This window comes from Oncorhynchus keta, unplaced genomic scaffold (assembly GCF_023373465.1).
Source record: "Oncorhynchus keta strain PuntledgeMale-10-30-2019 unplaced genomic scaffold, Oket_V2 Un_contig_7302_pilon_pilon, whole genome shotgun sequence".
In the NCBI taxonomy this organism is placed as follows: domain Eukaryota; kingdom Metazoa; phylum Chordata; class Actinopteri; order Salmoniformes; family Salmonidae; genus Oncorhynchus; species Oncorhynchus keta.
In genome coordinates, this window is record NW_026289377.1 from 54,333 (window position 1) to 77,552 (window position 23,220).

Here is a 23,220-nt window from a genome sequence, read left to right on the forward strand (position 1 = left end):
CCTTGATGGGTTAGTTAACCCACTGGTACAACACAGTCTACCAGACCTTCCAGAGCCTTGATGGGTTAGTTAACCCACTGGTACAACACAGTCTACCAGACCTTCCAGAGTCTTGATGGGTTAGTTAACCCACTGGTACAACACAGTCTACCAGACCTTCCAGAGCCTTGATGGGTTAGTTAACCCACTGGTACAACACAGTCTACCAGACCTTCCAGAGCCTTGATGGGTTAGTTAACCCACTGGTACAACACAGTCTACCAGACCTTCCAGAGCCTTGATGGGTTAGTTAACCCACTGGTACAACACAGTCTACCAGACCTTCCAGAGCCTTGATGGGTTAGTTAACCCACTGGTACAACACAGTCTACCAGACGTTCCAGAGCCTTGATGGGTTAGTTAACCCACTGGTACAACACAGTCTACCAGACCTTCCAGAGTCTTGATGGGTTAGTTAACCCACTGGTACAACACAGTCTACCAGATCTTCCAGAGCCTTGATGGGTTAGTTAACCCACTGGTACAACACAGTCTACCAGACCTTCCAGAGTATTGATGGGTTAGTTAACCCACTGGTACAACACAGTCTACCAGACGTTCCAGAGCCTTGATGGGTTAGTTAACCCACTGGTACAACACAGTCTACCAGACCTTCCAGAGTCTTGATGGGTTAGTTAACCCACTGGTACAACACAGTCTACCAGACCTTCCAGAGCCTTGATGGGTTAGTTAACCCACTGGTACAACACAGTCTACCAGACCTTCCAGAGTCTTGATGGGTTAGTTAACCCACTGGTACAACACAGTCTACCAGACCTTCCAGAGCCTTGATGGGTTAGTTAACCCACTGGTACAACACAGTCTACCAGACCTTCCAGAGTCTTGATGGGTTAGTTAACCCACTGGTACAACACAGTCTACCAGATCTTCCAGAGCCTTGATGGGTTAGTTAACCCACTGGTACAACACAGTCTACCAGACCTTCCAGAGCCTTGATGGGTTAGTTAACCCACTGGTACAACACAGTCTACCAGACCTTCCAGAGCCTTGATGGGTTAGTTAACCCACTGGTACAACACAGTCTACCAGACCTTCCAGAGTCTTGATGGGTTAGTTAACCCACTGGTACAACACAGTCTACCAGATGTTCCAGAGCCTTGATGGGTTAGTTAACCCACTGGTACAACACAGTCTACCAGACCTTCCAGAGCCTTGATGGGTTAGTTAACCCACTGGTACAACACAGTCTACCAGACCTTCCAGAGCCTTGATGGGTTAGTTAACCCACTGGTACAACACAGTCTACCAGACCTTCCAGAGCCTTGATGGGTTAGTTAACCCACTGGTACAACACAGTCTACCAGACCTTCCAGAGCCTTGATGGGTTAGTTAACCCACTGGTACAACACAGTCTTCCAGATGTTCCAGAGCCTTGATGGGTTAGTTAACCCACTGGTACAACACAGTCTACCAGACCTTCCAGAGCCTTGATGGGTTAGTTAACCCACTGGTACAACACAGTCTACCAGACCTTCCAGAGCCTTGATGGGTTAGTTAACCCACTGGTACAACACAGTCTACCAGATGTTCCAGAGCCTTGATGGGTTAGTTAACCCACTGGTACAACACAGTCTACCAGATGTTCCAGAGCCTTGATGGGTTAGTTAACCCACTGGTACAACACAGTCTACCAGATGTTCCAGAGCCTTGATGGGTTAGTTAACCCACTGGTATAACACAGTCTACCAGATGTTCCAGAGCCTTGATGGGTTAGTTAACCCACTGGTATAACACAGTCTACCAGATGTTCCAGAGCCTTGATGGGTTAGTTAACCCACTGGTACAACACAGTCTACCAGATGTTCCAGAGCCTTGATGGGTTAGTTAACCCACTGGTACAACACAGTCTACCAGACCTTCCAGAGCCTTGATGGGTTAGTTAACCCACTGGTACAACACAGTCTACCAGATGTTCCAGAGCCTTGATGGGTTAGTTAACCCACTGGTACAACACAGTCTACCAGATGTTCCAGAGCCTTGATGGGTTAGTTAACCCACTGGTATAACACAGTCTTCCAGATGTTCCAGAGCCTTGATGGGTTAGTTAACCCACTGGTATAACACAGTCTACCAGACGTTCCAGAGCCTTGATGGGTTAGTTAACCCACTGGTACAACACAGTCTACCAGATGTTCCAGAGCCTTGATGGGTTAGTTAACCCACTGGTACAACACAGTCTACCAGATGTTCCAGAGCCTTGATGGGTTAGTTAACCCACTGGTACAACACAGTCTACCAGATGTTCCAGAGCCTTGATGGGTTAGTTAACCCACTGGTACAACACAGTCTACCAGATGTTCCAGAGCCTTGATGGGTTAGTTAACCCACTGGTATAACACAGTCTACCAGATGTTCCAGAGCCTTGATGGGTTAGTTAACCCACTGGTATAACACAGTCTACCAGATGTTCCAGAGCCTTGACACAAGGAAAAAAAAGACAAGGGATCCCCCAACTAAGGACACAAAAGGGGTGTTGTGTTTTAGGTTAAAAATAAGTGACAGAGGTGGCCTTCCATTCTACCAATAAGCCACTGTGGAATGACAGTGATGGTCTCCCATCCCACCACATGTTTCTAATGTTCCCCATTGAGTATGATCCTCTCTCTCACACACACACACACACACACACACACACACACACACACACACACACACACACACACACACACACACACACACACACACACACACACACACACACACAGACACACACACACACACACACACACACACACACACACACACACACACACACACACACACACACACACACACACACACACACACACACACACACACACACACACACACACACACACTACCCTGTCCTCCTCTTCCTTTTATAAGACAACTGAAAAAAACAAGTGATCTAATGTTTCAGCCGTTCATAGGCTGTAGATTAGGGAGAAAGATGAGACAGACTGGAGAGTGATAATGTGTATGGCCGATGACGGCCTAAAATACTTGGCTCCCATACTTTCTTCATGCTGAGGGATTGTACCTTTTTCCAGACTGAGGATAAACCTAATTCTACTCCGACTGACTTTACACCCACTGTGAATACTCAAAGTTCCTCAGAAACATCCCTAAAGAAACATCCAGAAGCCTGGTTTGCCTTTGATCTTTGTGACACTCGGATGAATCACCCATCCCTCATGTTGACAATGTTTTGGGGAAATCATATTTCCATCCTGGGATAGAAAATGGGTTAAACCCTTCCTCTCGCGTGAGCAAAAACAATGCGGCTTGAGGTTTTCAGTTTATTTCAAATTCAAAACTCACAACTCCCCAGTTATTGTTTGTTAGTTACTTTGGTCTATTTATGTAAACAAAAACAAAAGGTTTCCAACATGTTTTGTTTACTTTCCTAAATGAATTTGGAATAACAAATGACAGCTTCTGTAAAGACTGAAGGGGAAAGTTAAAGACAACAATGTCTCTATGTCTCATTATGAGCTGTGTAAATAAATGGAGGACTGTCCATTTGAAGAAGATCATCGATGGATGACTGAGATATCCCAGAAGCCTGTGGGGTGGGGCTACCCGGCCGCAGCACAGGAGATAACAGATTTAGAACTTACAGTTTTTCTCAATTGCTCAACACCATTTCTGAATCCTTGCTCCATTTCCTGAAAACATTAAACACAAAACGTCATCTTCAAGCACTATTTACATAACCTCTGACTCCTCTCGCAAAATGAAACATTCGCCTCAAAACAGTTTTACCTGTGTTCAAAATCATACACTGCTCTCAAATCATAAACAAAGTGATCAAAATGATATACTCTCTCAAGCAGTCAGTAAACAATACACCGAAAAATAGAAAACACATTGTTCAAAACATACAATTCTCAGGAAGAAGTACATTTTTAATCTAAAAAAATATTCATATTTTTCCGTCATTGTCTTTTGATGAACGAAAACATGTTCTATCATAGTAGCTCAAAATTGATCAGAAATTACTACTCTGCTTTGCTCTTTGCAATTTAGTTTTTTGTTCTCCTTGTACCCCTATTTTTACAGTACTGTGCCCTGCATCTCACAAACTTGTCCTTTGACTCTGTCATTCTTGTTCTTTGTTGATATGAACCTGCAACCAGTCAAAATCTATTGAGCAGTCAGTACTATTAATAAATGGAAAGCACAATGTTCAGGGCCATACAATTTGTCCATTGTACAGTATACAGCCTACAATGCACTGTACTACAGTATACAGCCTACAATGCACTGTACTACAGTATACAGCCTACAATGCACTGTACTACAGTATACAGCCTACAATGCACTGTACTACAGTATACAGCCTACAATGCACTGTACTACAGTATACAGCCTACAATGCACTGTACTACAGTATACAGCCTACAATGCACTGTACTACAGTATACAGCCTACAATGCACTGTACTACAGTATACAGCCTACAATGCACTGTACTACAGTATACAGCCTACAATGCACTGTACTACAGTATACAGCCTACAATGCACTGTACTACAGTATACAGCCTACAATGCACTGTACTACAGTATACAGCCTACAATGCACTGTACTACAGTATACAGCCTACAATGCACTGTACTACAGTATACAGCCTACAATGCACTGTACTACAGTATACAGCCTACAATGCACTGTACTGCACAGTATACAGCCTACAATGCACTGTACTACAGTATACAGCCTACAATGCACTGTACTACAGTATACAGCCTACAATGCACTGTACTACAGTATACAGCCTACAATGCCTACAATGCACTGTACTACAGTATACAGCCTACAATGCACTGTACAATGCACAGTACAATACAGTATACAGCCTACAATGCACTGTACTACAGTATACAGCCTACAATGCACTGTACTACAATACAGCCTACAATGCACTGTACTACAGTATACAGCCTACAATGCACTGTACTACAGTATACAGCCTACAATGCACTGTACTACAGTATACAGCCTACAATGCACTGTACTACAGTATACAGCCTACAATGCACTGTACTACAGTATACAGCCTACAATGCACTGTACTACAGTATACAGCCTACAATGCACTGTACTACAGTATACAGCCTACAATGCACTGTACTACAGTATACAGCCTACAATGCACTGTACTACAGTATACAGCCTACAATGCACTGTACTACAGTATACAGCCTACAATGCACTGTACTACAGTATACAGCCTACAATGCACTGTACTACAGTATACAGCCTACAATGCACTGTACTACAGTATACAGCCTACAATGCACTGTACTACAGTATACAGCCTACAATGCACTGTACTACAGTATACAGCCTACAATGCACTGTACTACAGTATACAGCCTACAATGCACTGTACTACAGTATACAGCCTACAATGCACTGTACTACAGTATACAGCCTACAATGCACTGTACTACAGTATACAGCCTACAATGCACTGTACTACAGTATACAGCCTACAATGCACTGTACTACAGTATACAGCTACAATGCACTGTACTACAGTATACAGCCTACAATGCACTGTACTACAGTATACAGCCTACAATGCACTGTACTACAGTATATGCATACAGCCTACAATGCACTGTACTACAGTATACAAGCCTACAATGCACTGTACTACAGTATACAGCCTACAATGCACTGTACTACAGTATACAGCCTACAATGCACTGTACTACAGTATACAGCCTACAATGCACTGTACTACAGCCTACAACACTGTACTACAGTATACAGCCTACAATGCACTGTACTACAGTATACAGCCTACAATGCACTGTACTACAGTATACAGCCTACAATGCACTGTACTACAGTATACAGCCTACAATGCACTGTACTACAGTATACAGCCTACAATGCACTGTACTACAGTATACAGCCTACAATGCACTGTACTACAGTATACAGCCTACAATGCACTGTACTACAGTATACAGCCTACAATGCACTGTACTACAGTATACAGCCTACAATGCACTGTACTACAGTATACAGCCTACAATGCACTGTACTACAGTGCACTGTACTACAGTATACAGCCTACAATGCACTGTACTACAGTATACAGCCTACAATGCACTGTACTACAGTATACAGCCTACAATGCACTGTACTACAGTATACAGCCTACAATGCACTGTACTACAGTATACAGCCTACAATGCACTGTACTACAGTATACAGCCTACAACGCACTGTACTACAGTATACAGCCTACAATGCACTGTACTACAGTATACAGCCTACAATGCACTGTACTACAGTATACAGCCTACAATGCACACTGTATACAGCCTACAATGCACTGTACTACAGTATACAGCCTACAATGCACTGTACTACAGTATACAGCCTACAATGCACTGTACTACAGTATACAGCCTACAATGCACTGTACTACAGTATACAGCCTACAATGCACTGTACTACAGTATACAGCCTACAATGCACTGTACTACAGTACAGCCTACAATGCAGTACCAGTATACAGCCTACAATGCACTGTACTACAGTATACAGCCTACAATGCACTGTACTACAGTATACAGCCTACAATGCACTGTACTTACAGCCTACAATGCACTGTACTACAGTATACAGCCTACAATGCACTGTACTACAGTATACAGCCTACAATGCACTGTACTACAGTATACAGCCTACAATGCACTGTACACAGTATACAGCCTACAATGCACTACTACAGTATACAGCCTACAATGCACTGTACTACAGTATACAGCCTACAATGCACTGTACTACAGTATACAGCCTACAATGCACTGTACTACAGTATACAGCCTACAATGCACTGTACTACAGTATACAGCCTACAATGCACTGTACTACAGTATTACAATGCACTGTACTACAGTAGCCTACAGCCTGTACTACAGTATACAGCCTACAATGCACTGTTTACAGCCTACAATGCACTGTACTACAGTATACAGCCTACAATGCACTGTACTGTACACTGTACTACAGTATACAGCCTACAATGCACTGTACTACAGTATACAATTACTAAAAGGGACGAAAATCAAAAGGAGTAAACATGTGATCAATGTTGCTCGAATTTCATCAGCTATTTCCACTCTTTGTCTTCCTCTTCCTCCTGTTTCTTGCCCTACTCCTCCTCTTCCTCCTCGACGCCCACCTAGAATACGCACTCGTCCTCGTACATTGTTTCTTCTATCCATTCTCAGACTTTCTCCTTCCCACCTTCAACAACCTGTTTGCTCTCTGAACTGGCTTATATTAGTTGTGTCGCATCATTTGAAACAGGTTAAATAAATGTTGAGTGGTTGTGTTCAATCAATGACATGTGTTCTCTATTTGTATTTGATTGTTGCCACTTGTGTTTACCAGTATGGATGACATGTGCATTAGAGTGCAGAATGTGTTTTGAGAATGAGAATGTGTTTAGAGTTTTGCTGAAAAGTCTAAGTGAAATCTGCAATTTGTGTTTCACCATGTGAAATGGTTTAAGGTATTGACAACAGACTGCATCATTATCTAAATGAGTCCAGGCAACTGAGAACTTTGTTCAGCCAATGGGTTTTAGTGTTTTAGCAACTGAGAACTTTGTTCAGCCAATGGGTTTTAGTGTTTTAGCAATTGAGAAACACTAACTCCATTTCCTTAGTCACTATGTCTGTTGTTGATGGATTCTGCTTGTGCATATGTTTTTCAAGGTTTTTCAACCAAAGACTCTTTAAGTACAGAGTAACAAAGAGAATCCTACCACCCAATAGGAGAAACATTGGCAAATACATAATTGAATATACATGCACATGACACAACCTTTACCTACAGTACCCTCTATCCCCTGTATCAGAAATATTCCAAAATAACATCCTATTTCCTTCTTCAGAATCGTTTCGTCCTGGAGGGAGCGTTGGAGATCCAGGACCATGGTCAGAACGCTCGGTTCGGCTCCTCGCTGGCCCCGGTCCCTGACCTGAACGGGGACGGCTTCAACGACGTGGTGGTGGGGGCTCCGCTGGAGGATGACCACAGAGGAGCTATCTACGTCTTCTTCAGCCAACGCAACAGGATTCTGCGGAAATACAAACAGAGGATAGCTGCGTTAGACATCGCTAGTGGCCTGCGCTACTTTGGCCGTAGTATCCATGGCAGTATGGACATGAATGAGGATGGCCTGGTGGACTTGGCCGTGGGGTCCCTGGGGCGGCCGTGCTTCTATGGTAGGTCACTTAGATATTAACAAGTGTTCTACTGTTCCCCTGGTAGGTCACTTAGATATTAACAAGTGTTCTACTGTTCCTCTGGTAGGTCACTTAGATATTAACAAGTGTTCTACTGTTCCTCTGGTAGGTCACTTAGATATTAACAAGTGTTCTACTGTTCCTCTGGTAGGTCACTTAGATATTAACAAGTGTTCTACTGTTCCTCTGTAGGTCACTTAGATATTAACTGTTCTACTGTTCCTCTGGTAGGTCACTTAGATATTAACAAGTGTTCTACTGTTCCTCTGGTAGGTCACTTAGATATTAACAAGTGTTCTACTGTTCCTCTGGTAGGTCACTTAGATATTAACAAGTGTTCTACTGTTCCTCTGGTAGGTCACTTAGATATTAACAAGTGTTCTACTGTTCCTCTGGTAGGTCACTTAGATATTAACAAGTGTTCTACTGTTCCTCTGGTAGGTCACTTAGATATTAACAAGTGTTCTACTGTTCCTCTGGTAGGTCACTTAGATATTAACAAGTGTTCTACTGTTCCTCTGGTAGGTCACTTAGATATTAACAAGTGTTCTACTGTTCCTCTGGTAGGTCACTTAGATATTAACAAGTGTTCTACTGTTCCTCTGGTAGGTCACTTAGATATTAGTGTTCTACTGTTCCTCTGGTAGGTCAAGATATTAACAAGTGTTCTACTGTTCCTCTGGTAGGTCACTTAGATATTAACAAGTGTTCTACTGTTCCTCTGGTAGGTCACTTAGATATTAACAAGTGTTCTACTGTTCCTCTGGTAGGTCACTTAGATATTAACAAGTGTTCTACTGTTCCTCTGGTAGGTCACTTAGATATTAACAAGTGTTCTACTGTTCCTCTGGTAGGTCACTTAGATATTAACAAGTGTTCTACTGTTCCTCTGGTAGGTCACTTAGATATTAACAAGTGTTCTACTGTTTCTCTGGTAGGTCACTTAGATATTAACAAGTGTTCTACTGTTCTCTGGTAGGTCACTTAGATATTAACAAGTGTTCTACTGTTCCTCTGGTAGGTCACTTAGATATTAACAAGTGTTCTACTGTTCCTCTGGTAGGTCACTTAGATATTAACAAGTGTTCTACTGTTTCTCTGGTAGGTCACTTAGATATTAACAAGTGTTCTACTGTTCCTCTGGTAGGTCACTTAGATATTAACAAGTGTTCTACTGTTCCTCTGGTAGGTCACTTAGATATTAACAAGTGTTCTACTGTTCCTCTGGTAGGTCACTTAGATATTAACAAGTGTTCTACTGTTCCTCTGTAGGTCACTTAGATATTAACAAGTGTTCTACTGTTCCTCTGGTAGGTCACTTAGATATTAATATTAACACTTAGATATTAACAAGTGTTCTACTGTTCCTCTGGTAGGTCACTTAGATATTAACAAGTGTTCTACTGTTCCTCTGGTAGGTCACTTAGATATTAACAAGTGTTCTACTGTTCCTCTGTCACTTAGTAGGTCACTAGGTCACTTAGATATTAACAAGTGTTCTACTGTTCCTCTGGTAGGTCACTTAGATATTAACAAGTGTTCTACTGTTCCTCTGGTAGGTCACTTAGATATTAACAAGTGTTCTACTGTTCCTCTGGTAGGTCACTTAGATATTAACAAGTGTTCTACTGTTCCTCTGGTAGGTCACTTAGATATTAACAAGTGTTCTACTGTTCCTCTGGTAGGTCACTTAGAGTGTTCTATTAACAAGTGTTCTACTGTTCCTCTGGTAGGTCACTTAGATATTAACAAGTGTTCTACTGTTCCTCTTAACAAGTGTTCTACTGTTCCTCTGGTAGGTCACTTAGATATTAACAAGTGTTCTACTGTTCCTCTGGTAGGTCACTTAGATATTAACAAGTGTTCTACTGTTCCTCTGGAGGTCACTTAGATATTAACAAGTGTTCTACTGCATCTCTTCACTTAGATTATAACAAGTGTTCTACTGTTCCTCTGGTAGGTCACTTAGATATTATAGACTATAAGTGTTCTACTGATTATCTGGTAGGTCACTTAGATATTAACAAGTGTTCTACTGTTCTTAGATATTAAGTGTTCTACTGTTTCTATGGTACTGTATGTATGTCATATAATAACCACATTTATGATACTGTGTAATCTGCAGGTGCAGTGTCGTTTCACGCTATAACATCAGGTTTGAACCCAGCAAGATCATCTTTGTGAAGGACTGATTGACCTGCATGTCAGCCATAGTGTGTCTAAAGTCACCGCCCGGACAGCCTTCTACTGATTCCTAGTCACAGACTATAATGTAGCCTGCATCCTTCTACTGATTATGACTTCAGTGAGTCACGTTATAGACTATAATGTAGCCTGCATCCTTCTACTGATTATAACTTCAGTGAGTCACGTTATAGACTATAATGTAGCCTGCATCCTTCTACTGATTATAACTTCAGTGAGTCACGTTATAGACTATAATGTAGCCTGCATCCTTCTACTGATTATAACTTCAGTGAGTCACGTTATAGACTATAATGTAGCCTGCATCCTTCTACAGTGATTATAGACTATAATTCAGTGAGTGAGTCACGTTATAGACTATAATGTAGCCTGCATCCTTCTACTGATTATAACTTCAGTGAGTCACGTTATAGACTATAATGTAGCCTGCATCCTTCTACTGATTATAACTTCAGTGAGTCACGTTATAGACTATAATGTAGCCTGCATCCTTCTACTGATTATAACTTCAGTGAGTCACGTTATAGACTATAATGTAGCCTGCATCCTTCTACTGATTATAACTTCAGTGAGTCACGTTATAGACTATAATGTAGCCTGCATCCTTCTACTGATTATAACTTCAGTGAGTCACGTTATAGACTATAATGTAGCCTGCATCCTTCTACTGATTATAACTTCAGTGAGTCACGTTATAGACTATAATGTAGCCTGCATCCTTCTACTGATTATAACTTCAGTGAGTCACGTTATAGACTATAATGTAGCCTGCATCCTTCTACTGATTATAACTTCAGTGAGTCACGTTATAGACTATAATGTAGCCTGCATCCTTCTACTGATTATAACTTCAGTGAGTCACGTTATAGACTATAATGTAGCCTGCATCCTTCTACTGATTATAACTTCAGTGAGTCACGTTATAGACTATAATGTAGCCTGCATCCTTCTACTGATTATAACTTCAGTGAGTCACGTTATAGACTATAATGTAGCCTGCATCCTTCTACTGATTATAACTTCAGTGAGTCACGTTATAGACTATAATGTAGCCTGCATCCTTCTACTGATTATAACTTCAGTGAGTCACGTTATAGACTATAATGTAGCCTGCATCCTTCTACTGATTATGACTTCAGTGAGTCACGTTATAGACTATAATGTAGCCTGCATCCTTCTACTGATTATAACTTCAGTGAGTCACGTTATAGACTATAATGTAGCCTGCATCCTTCTACTGATTATAACTTCAGTGAGTCACGTTATAGACTATAATGTAGCCTGCATCCTTCTACTGATTATAACTTCAGTGAGTCACGTTATAGACTATAATGTAGCCTGCATCCTTCTACTGATTATAACTTCAGTGAGTCACGTTATAGACTATAATGTAGCCTGCATCCTTCTACTGATTATAACTTCAGTGAGTCACGTTATAGACTATAATGTAGCCTGCATCCTTCTACTGATTATAACTTCAGTGAGTCACGTTATAGACTATAATGTAGCCTGCATCCTTCTACTGATTATAACTTCAGTGAGTCACGTTATAGACTATAATGTAGCCTGCATCCTTCTACTGATTATAACTTCAGTGAGTCACGTTATAGACTATAATGTAGCCTGCATCCTTCTACTGATTATAACTTCAGTGAGTAATAGTAGCCTGCATCCTTCTACTGATTATAACTTCAGTGAGTCACGTTATAGACTATAATGTAGCCTGCATCCTTCTACTGATTATAACTTCAGTGAGTCACGTTATAGACTATAATGTAGCCTGCATCCTTCTACTGATTATAACTTCAGTGAGTCACGTTATAGACTATAATGTAGCCTGCATCCTTCTACTGATTATAACTTCAGTGAGTCACGTTATAGACTATAATGTAGCCTGCATCCTTTCTAACTGATTATAGCCTGCATCCTCTACTGATTATAACTTCAGTGAGTCACGTTATAGACTATAATGTAGCCTGCATCCTTCTACTGATTATAACTTCAGTGAGTCACGTTATAGACTATAATGTAGCCTGCATCCTTCTACTGATTATAACTTCAGTGAGTCACGTTATAGACTATAATGTAGCCTGCATCCTTCTACTGATTATAACTTCAGTGAGTCACGTTATAGACTATAATGTAGCCTGCATCCTTCTACTGATTATAACTTCAGTGAGTCACGTTATAGACTATAATGTAGCCTGCATCCTTCTACTGATTATAACTTCAGTGAGTCACGTTATAGACTATAATGTAGCCTGCATCCTTCTACTGATTATAACTTCAGTGAGTCACGTTATAGACTATAATGTAGCCTGCATCCTTCTACTGATTATAACTTCAGTGAGTCACGTTATAGACTATAATGTAGCCTGCATCCTTCTACTGATTATAACTTCAGTGAGTCACGTTATAGACTATAATGTAGCCTGCATCCTTCTACTGATTATAACTTCAGTGAGTCACGTTATAGACTATAATGTAGCCTGCATCCTTCTACTGATTATAACTTCAGTGAGTCACGTTATAGACTATAATGTAGCCTGCATCCTTCTACTGATTATAACTTCAGTGAGTCACGTTATAGACTATAATGTAGCCTGCATCCTTCTACTGATTATAACTTCAGTGAGTCACTGACTATTGTAGCCTGCATCCTTCTACTGATTATCAGTGAGTCACGTTATAGACTATAATGTAGCCTGCATCCTTCTACTGATTATAACTTCAGTGAGTCACGTTATAGACTATAATGTAGCCTGCATCCTTCTACTGATTATAACTTCAGTGAGTCACGTTATAGACTATAATGTAGCCTGCATCCTTCTACTGATTATAACTTCAGTGAGTCACGTTATAGACTATAATGTAGCCTGCATCCTTCTACTGATTATAACTTCAGTGAGTCACGTTATAGACTATAATGTAGCCTGCATCCTTCTACTGATTATAACTTCAGTGAGTCACGTTATAGACTATAATGTAGCCTGCATCCTTCTACTGATTATAACTTCAGTGAGTCACGTTATAGACTATAATGTAGCCTGCATCCTTCTACTGATTATAACTTCAGTGAGTCACGTTATAGACTATAATGTAGCCTGCATCCTTCTACTGATTATAACTTCAGTGAGTCACGTTATAGACTATAATGTAGCCTGCATCCTTCTACTGATTATAACTTCAGTGAGTCACGTTATAGACTATAATGTAGCCTGCATCCTTCTACTGATTATAACTTCAGTGAGTCACGTTATAGACTATAATGTAGCCTGCATCCTTCTACTGATTATAACTTCAGTGAGTCACGTTATAGACTATAATGTAGCCTGCATCCTTCTACTGATTATAACTTCAGTGAGTCACGTTATAGACTATAATGTAGCCTGCATCCTTCTACTGATTATAACTTCAGTGAGTCACGTTATAGACTATAATGTAGCCTGCATCCTTCTACTGATTATAACTTCAGTGAGTCACGTTATAGACTATAATGTAGCCTGCATCCTTCTACTGATTATAACTTCAGTGAGTCACGTTATAGACTATAATGTAGCCTGCATCCTTCTACTGATTATAACTTCAGTGAGTCACGTTATAGACTATAATGTAGCCTGCATCCTTCTACTGATTATAACTTCAGTGAGTCACGTTATAGACTATAATGTAGCCTGCATCCTTCTACTGATTATAACTTCAGTGAGTCACGTTATAGACTATAATGTAGCCTGCATCCTTCTACTGATTATAACTTCAGTGAGTCACGTTATAGACTATAATGAGCCTCATCCTTCTACTGATTATAACTTCAGTGAGACTATAATGTAGCCTGCATCCTTCTACTGATTATAACTTCAGTGAGTCACGTTATAGACTATAATGTAGCCTGCATCCTTCTACTGATTATAACTTCAGTGAGTCACGTTATAGACTATAATGTAGCCTGCATCCTTCTACTGATTATAACTTCAGTGAGTCACGTTATAGACTATAATGTAGCCTGCATCCTTCTACTGATTATAACTTCAGTGAGTCCGTTATAGACTATAATGTAGCCTGCATCCTTCTACTGATTATAACTTCAGTGAGTCACGTTATAGACTATAATGTAGCCTGCATCCTTCTACTGATTATAACTTCAGTGAGTCACGACTATATAGACTGATTATAAGTGAGTGACTATAAGCCTGCATCCTTCTACTGATTATAACTTCAGTGAGTCACGTTATAGACTATAATGTAGCCTGCATCCTTCTACTGATTATAACTTCAGTGAGTCACGTTATAGACTTAATAGCCTGACTATAATGTAGTCTGCATCCTTCTACTGATTATAACTTCAGTGAGTCACGTTATAGACTATAATGTAGCCTGCATCCTTCTACTGATTATAACTTCAGTGAGTCACGTTATAGACTATAATGTAGCCTGCATCCTTCTACTGATTATAACTTCAGTGAGTCACGTTATAGACTATAATGTAGCCTGCATCCTTCTACTGATTATAACTTCAGTGAGTCACGTTATAGACTATAATGTAGCCTGCATCCTTCTACTGATTATAACTTCAGTGAGTCACGTTATAGACTATAATGTAGCCTGCATCCTTCTACTGATTATGACTTCAGTGAGTCACGTTATAGACTATAATGTAGCCTGCATCCTTCTACTGATTATAACTTCAGTGAGTCACGTTATAGACTATAATGTAGCCTGCATCCTTCTACTGATTATAACTTCAGTGAGTCACGTTATAGACTATAATGTAGCCTGCATCCTTCTACTGATTATAACTTCAGTGAGTCACGTTATAGACTATAATGTAGCCTGCATCCTTCTACTGATTATAACTTCAGTGAGTCACGTTATAGACTATAATGTAGCCTGCATCCTTCTACTGATTATAACTTCAGTGAGTCACGTTATAGACTATAATGTAGCCTGCATCCTTCTACTGATTATAACTTCAGTGAGTCACGTTATAGACTATAATGTAGCCTGCATCCTTCTACTGATTATAACTTCAGTGAGTCACGTTATAGACTATAATGTAGCCTGCATCCTTCTACTGATTATAACTTCAGTGAGTCACGTTATAGACTATAATGTAGCCTGCATCCTTCTACTGATTATAACTTCAGTGAGTCACGTTATAGACTATAATGTAGCCTGCATCCTTCTACTGATTATAACTTCAGTGAGTCACGTTATAGACTATAATGTAGCCTGCATCCTTCTACTGATTATAACTTCAGTGAGTCACGTTATAGACTATAATAGACTGATTATACTTCAGTGAGTCAGTTATAGACTGCATCCTTCTACTGATTATAACTTCAGTGAGTCACGTTATAGACTATAATGTAGCCTGCATCCTTCTACTGATTATAACTTCAGTGAGTCACGTTATAGACTATAATGTAGCCTGCATCCTTCTACTGATTATAACTTCAGTGAGTCACGTTATAGACTATAATGTATCCTGCATCCTTCTACTGATTATAACTTCAGTGAGTCACGTTATAGACTATAATGTAGCCTGCATCCTTCTACTGATTATAACTTCAGTGAGTCACGTTATAGACTATAATGTAGCCTGCATCCTTCTACTGATTATAACTTCAGTGAGTCACGTTATAGACTATAATGTAGCCTGCATCCTTCTACTGATTATAACTTCAGTGAGTCACGTTATAGACTATAATGTAGCCTGCATCCTTCTACTGATTATAACTTCAGTGAGTCACGTTATAGACTATAATGTAGCCTGCATCCTTCTACTGATTATAACTTCAGTGAGTCACGTTATAGACTATAATGTAGCCTGCATCCTTCTACTGATTATAACTTCAGTGAGTCACGTTATAGACTATAATGTAGCCTGCATCCTTCTACTGATTATAACTTCAGTGAGTCACGTTATAGACTATAATGTAGCCTGCATCCTTCTACTGATTATAACTTCAGTGAGTCACGTTATAGACTATAATGTAGCCTGCATCCTTCTACTGATTATAACTTCAGTGAGTCACGTTATAGACTATAATGTAGCCTGCATCCTTCTACTGATTATAACTTCAGTGAGTCACGTTATAGACTATAATGTAGCCTGCATCCTTCTACTGATTATAACTTCAGTGAGTCACGTTATAGACTATAATGTAGCCTGCATCCTTCTACTGATTATAACTTCAGTGAGTCACGTTATAGACTATAATGTAGCCTGCATCCTTCTACTGATTATAACTTCAGTGAGTCACGTTATAGACTATAATGTAGCCTGCATCCTTCTACTGATTATAACTTCAGTGAGTCACGTTATAGACTATAATGTAGCCTGCATCCTTCTACTGATTATAACTTCAGTGAGTCACGTTATAGACTATAATGTAGCCTGCATCCTTCTACTGATTATAACTTCAGTGAGTCACGTTATAGACTATAATGTAGCCTGCATCCTTCTACTGATTATAACTTCAGTGAGTCACGTTATAGACTATAATGTAGCCTGCATCCTTCTACTGATTATAATCAGTGAGTCACGTTATAGACTATAATGTAGCCTGCATCCTTCTACTGATTATAACTTCACGTTATAGACTATAATGTCTGCATCCTTCTACTGATTATAACTTCAGTGAGTCACGTTATAGACTATAATGTAGCCTGCATCCTTCTACTGATTATAACTTCAGTGAGTCACGTTATAGACTATAATGTAGCCTGCATCCTTCTACTGATTATAACTTCAGTGAGTCACGTTATAGACTATAATGTAGCCTGCATCCTTCTACTGATTATAACTTCAGTGAGTCACGTTATAGACTATAATGTAGCCTGCATCCTTCTACTGATTATAACTTCAGTGAGTCACGTTATAGACTATAATGTAGCCTGCATCCTTCTACTGATTATAACTTCAGTGAGTCACGTTATAGACTATAATGTAGCCTGCATCCTTCTACTGATTATAACTTCAGTGAGTCACGTTATAGACTATAATGTAGCCTGCATCCTTCTACTGATTATAACTTCAGTGAGTCACGTTATAGACTATAATGTAGCCTGCATCCTTCTACTGATTATAACTTCAGTGAGTCACGTTATAGACTATAATGTAGCCTGCATCCTTCTACTGATTATAACTTCAGTGAGTCACGTTATAGACTATAATGTAGCCTGCATCCTTCTACTGAGTTATAGACAGTATCACGTTAAGACTATAATGTAGCCTGCATCCTTCAGTGAGTCACGTTATAGACTATAATTATCCTTAACTGATTATAACTTCAGTGAGTCACGTTATAGACTATAATGTAGCCTGCATCCTTCTACTGATTATAACTTCAGTGAGTCACGTTATAGACTATAATGTAGCCTGCATCCTTCTACTGATTATAACTTCAGTGAGTCACGTTATAGACTATAATGTAGCCTGCATCCTTCTACTGATTATAACTTCAGTGAGTCAGTGAGTCACTGATTATAACTTATAGACTATAATGTAGCCTGCATCCTTCTACTGATTATAACTTCAGTGAGTCACGTTATAGACTATAATGTAGCCTGCATCCTTCTACTGATTATAACTTCAGTGAGTCACGTTATAGACTATAATGTAGCCTGCATCCTTCTACTGATTATAACTTCAGTGAGTCACGTTATAGACTATAATGTAGCCTGCATCCTTCTACTGATTATAACTTCAGTGAGTCACGTTATAGACTATAATGTAGCCTGCATCCTTCTACTGATTATAACTTCAGACTATAATGAGTCACGATTATATAGACTATAATGTAGCCTGCATCCTTCTACTGATTATAACTTCAGTGAGTCACGTTATAGACTATAATGTAGCCTGCATCCTTCTACTGATTATAACTTCAGTGAGTCACGTTATAGACTATAATGTAGCCTGCATCCTTCTACTGATTATAACTTCAGTGAGTCACGTTATAGACTATAATGTAGCCTGCATCCTTCTACTGATTAGACTTCAGTGAGTCACGTTATAGACTATAATGTAGCCTGCATCCTTCTACTGATTATAACTTCAGTGAGTCACGTTATAGACTATAATGTAGCCTGCATCCTTCTACTGATTATAACTTCAGTGAGTCACGTTATAGACTATAATGTAGCCTGCATCCTTCTACTGATTATAACTTCAGTGAGTCACGTTATAGACTATAATGTAGCCTGCATCCTTCTACTGATTATAACTTCAGTGAGTCACGTTATAGACTATAATGTAGCCTGCATCCTTCTACTGATTATAACTTCAGTGAGTCACGTTATAGACTATAATGTAGCCTGCATCCTTCTACTGATTATAACTTCAGTGAGTCACGTTATAGACTATAATGTAGCCTGCATCCTTCTACTGATTATAACTTCAGTGAGTCACGTTATAGACTATAATGTAGCCTGCATCCTTCTACTGATTATAACTTCAGTGAGTCACGTATATAGACTATAATGTAGCCTGCATCCTTCTACTGATTATAACTTCAGTGAGTCACGTTATAGACTATAATGTAGCCTGCATCCTTCTACTGATTATAACTTCAGTGAGTCACGTTATAGACTATAATGTAGCCTGCATCCTTCTACTGATTATAACTTCAGTGAGTCACGTTATAGACTATAATGTAGCCTGCATCCTTCTACTGATTATAACTTCAGTGAGTCACGTTATAGACTCTGCATCCTTCTACTGATTATAACTTCAGTTCAGTGACTATAAGTCACGTTATAGTTATAGACTATAATGTAGCCTGCATCCTTCTACTGATTATAACTTCAGTGAGTCACGTTATAGACTATAATGTAGCCTGCATCCTTCTACTGATTATAACTTCAGTGAGTCACGTTATAGACTATAATGTAGCCTGCATCCTTCTACTGATTATAACTTCAGTGAGTCACGTTATAGACTATAATGTAGCCTGCATCCTTCTACTGATTATAACTTCAGTGAGTCACGTTATAGACTATAATGTAGCCTGCATCCTTCTACTGATTATAACTTCAGTGAGTCACGTTATAGACTATAATGTAGCCTGCATCCTTCTACTGATTATAACTTCAGTGAGTCACGTTATAGACTATAATGTAGCCTGCATCCTTCTACTGATTATAACTTCAGTGAGTCACGTTATAGACTATAATGTAGCCTGCATCCTTCTACTGATTATAACTTCAGTGAGTCACGTTATAGACTATAATGTAGCCTGCATCCTTCTACTGATTATAACTTCAGTGAGTCACGTTATAGACTATAATGTAGCCTGCATCCTTCTACTGATTATAACTTCAGTGAGTCACGTTATAGACTATAATGTAGCCTGCATCCTTCTACTGATTATAACTTCAGTGAGTCACGTTATAGACTATAATGAGCCTGCATCCTTCTACTGATTATAACTTCAGTGAGTCACGTTATAGACTATAATGTAGCCTGCATCCTTCTACTGATTATAACTTCAGTGAGTCACGTTATAGACTATAATGTAGCCTGCATCCTTCTACTGATTATAACTTCAGTGAGTCACGTTATAGACTATAATGTAGTCTGCATCCTTCTACTGATTATAACTTCAGTGAGTCACGTTATAGACTATAATGTAGCCTGCATCCTTCTACTGATTATAACTTCAGTGAGTCACGTTATAGACTATAATGTAGCCTGCATCCTTCTACTGATTATAACTTCAGTGAGTCACGTTATAGACTATAATGTAGCCTGCATCCTTCTACTGATTATAACTTCAGTGAGTCACGTTATAGACTATAATGTAGCCTGCATCCTTCTACTGATTATAACTTCAGTGAGTCACGTTATAGACTATAATGTAGCCTGCATCCTTCTACTGATTATAACTTCAGTGAGTCACGTTATAGACTATAATGTAGTCTGCATCCTTCTACTGATTATAACTTCAGTGAGTCACGTTATAGACTATAATGTAGCCTGCATCCTTCTACTGATTATAACTTCAGTGAGTCACGTTATAGACTCAGCCTGCATCCTTCTACTGATTATAACTTCAGTGAGTCACGTTATAGACTATAATGTAGCCTGCATCCTTCTACTGATTATAACTTCACAGTGAGCCTGCATCCTTCACTGTTCAGTGAGTCACGTTATAGACTATAATGTAGCCTGCATCCTTCTACTGATTATAACTTCAGTGAGTCACGTTATAGACTATAATGTAGCCTGCATCCTTCTACTTATTATAACTTCAGTGCAAGAGATGTCAGATTGACTCCAACTACCTTGAGATATTGCTGATGTTGCTGAACTCTTTCTCTGCACTTCTCATAATATGGGTTCTGTTTAAGCCGCCCACTGCTTACTGCTTTTATGGGGATGAGAACTAAACAAATAAAACTGGATTCATCTTAATGGATGTAATATCCCAGTGGAGCCACAAAGCCTTGTTTATATTCAGGAATAACTTTATTCACTGTTGTTTGTTCACTGTACAGTCAGCAGAGGACCTCATTGTCTTTCAGGCAAAACTGACATCTTGATTAACTCTACTGTTGATTTCCTACTGTTCTATGTTTGAAGCAAAGCTTAGCCTTTCCAAGACTGTTCTATGTTTAGAGCAAAGCTTTCCAAGACTGTTCTATGTTTAGAGCAAAGCTTAGCCTTTCCAAGCCTACACATTGGCTAAGGATCAAGTCAGCACTGGAAGTAATGCAGTTCAGAGACTCATAGTTGTAATCATGATCCAAACGTGTATTGCTCAATGTCTCTGCTTGGTTGTTGTTGAGTCAGTCAGACCGCTCTGTTGTTGGCTCACTAAGTGAAAGGGTGATGGCTTCTTGCCCCGGAGCAGAGCCACAGGAAAATGTTTCCTCGCTATCAGTGACAGTTTAGGATTTCATTCTATCTGCCAAACACATACGCTGCAGGCTACAGAGCGGTTACGGACATGCTACGCCAACTGCTACATCTGATGAGAACTGGTCTGGATTATCCTAGCCTCTGACTGTTAACTAGCATACTGTATGTAAATTGCCCTCCGAATAGTATGCATTCTGTCCACTCTACTCATTGAATTTCTATGGTGGCAATATAATCAGGCTGATGGTTGTCAGGCTGTGGATAACCCAACATGGCTACCCCACACTTCTGAATCTCCCTGGAGACCGTTTCGGTTGCCATGGCTCTGAGGTGTTGAATCACCGACAGTGACCCACCCGTGCTCTGATACAAGGTATCTCTGGTCACAATTTGTTTTAAAGGTTGAGGCCTGTTGGCTCAGGTTTTCCCCTTGTGTGGGACTATAGGAGGCAGGCTAAGGAGGCAGGCTAAGGAGGCAGGCTAAGGAGGTAGGCTAAGGAGGCAGGCTAAGGAGGCATTGAGGCGTAGATGTTTCTGGTTAACCTCCCAACCTCCCGCCATCTTTGTCACATATGTTAGATGGGCCAAACTAATAGGAAGAAGCCTCAGAAAGTTATCATGTCCTCCGCCGGGACGGTTGGACATTTAGGGGACACTGAACAGCGGGAACACATTGATTTGATTTCCCCTCATCATCATGTCTGGTCTAGTAACATCTGTCAGATGTGCTGCAGCTGCTGCTGGGGCTGCAAATCTGTTGTCAACTGTACAAGGAAGACTAAACTTTGAGAAAAGAGATATCTACAAATGTGCTTAAGGTAACATGCTTTCAACTTTAAGCAGCATCTGATGGAAATGGAAAGAGCATGTGTTCAACATCCACTGAAGTAGCTATCAACTTTAATAGATACAGTAGTTGCTGTGGTAACCAAACAATCAGACATTGCTAGTTTAGCTAACCAAACCATCAGTTCTGGCTTGCCATTATGAAAATGGAACTCAACAATGCCAATGTTTTCAATTGAACTTTTGCTTAAAAAGCAGCTCAAATATAGAACATGTAAGAATGAACTATAGCCATTGAATTCTACCGTGCAAATATACCACACGTTATAGGGAAATAATGCACACTCTGGAATGCCTTTCAAGCCAATCAGAAAGGAGCATTCAACAATGTCATGGTATAATGGAGAGTGTAGGTCTGAGGTATGGGAGACCAGTGTACTCTCCAGTTGGCATGCTCAGTAGGGTAATGTGCATGAGCTCTGCATTTTATGCTATTTTCCCCAAGCTATTAAAGCAGTGTAATAAATAACGTGCCTCTTAAACAGTGTGGGTTGGAAATGAATCACTTCCAAAGCCATATGGCTCAAGAGGTCTAGTCAACTCTCTCAACTCCGCAGTAGTCACTCATTCAAATGTCCTCGACTGAGACGTTGTTTCAGTTCCTTGACGGTGGCTCTTGTATTTTGTCCAAGTTTATTTTTTTGTAATGTAATCTGTGCTGCTTCTGGTCATTACTTTATAGAAAATAATGTATTGATGTATAGAACATATTTCCAACATTTATGCTCCCTCTTTCTTCATCTCTCTAGCTATCACTTACAACACCACCATTGGGGAGCGCCGATTCAACCCCAGAGCCATAATGGACGACCCTGATAAACTGCTGTTTCAAAACCTGACCCTGCTTTCTGGAGAGGAGACCTGTCAACACATCTACTTCCATGTCATGGTGAGCACTGACTGAACTCTAGCTGAATTCCAAATCAACATCTAGACTCTAACCTATCAGGGAGATCTGAGATTATTGGATAGGTGGAAGCAATATGACTACATTTACATACAG

The 23,220-nt window shown here is 39.9% G+C and overlaps 1 protein-coding gene across 1 annotated transcript in view; it reads left to right on the forward strand.

Annotated features, from left to right (window-relative positions):
* Nucleotides 1-23,121, forward strand: part of LOC118382543 (integrin alpha-11-like) — a 63,439-nt gene extending 40,318 nt beyond the window's left edge. The window contains exons 12-13 of the mRNA XM_052511680.1: nt 7,948-8,281; nt 22,967-23,121. Coding sequence (XP_052367640.1) covers nt 7,948-8,281; nt 22,967-23,121 — 489 coding nt within the window. The remainder of the gene's footprint in view (nt 1-7,947; nt 8,282-22,966) is intronic.
* The last annotated feature ends 99 nt before the right edge of the window (nt 23,122-23,220 follow it).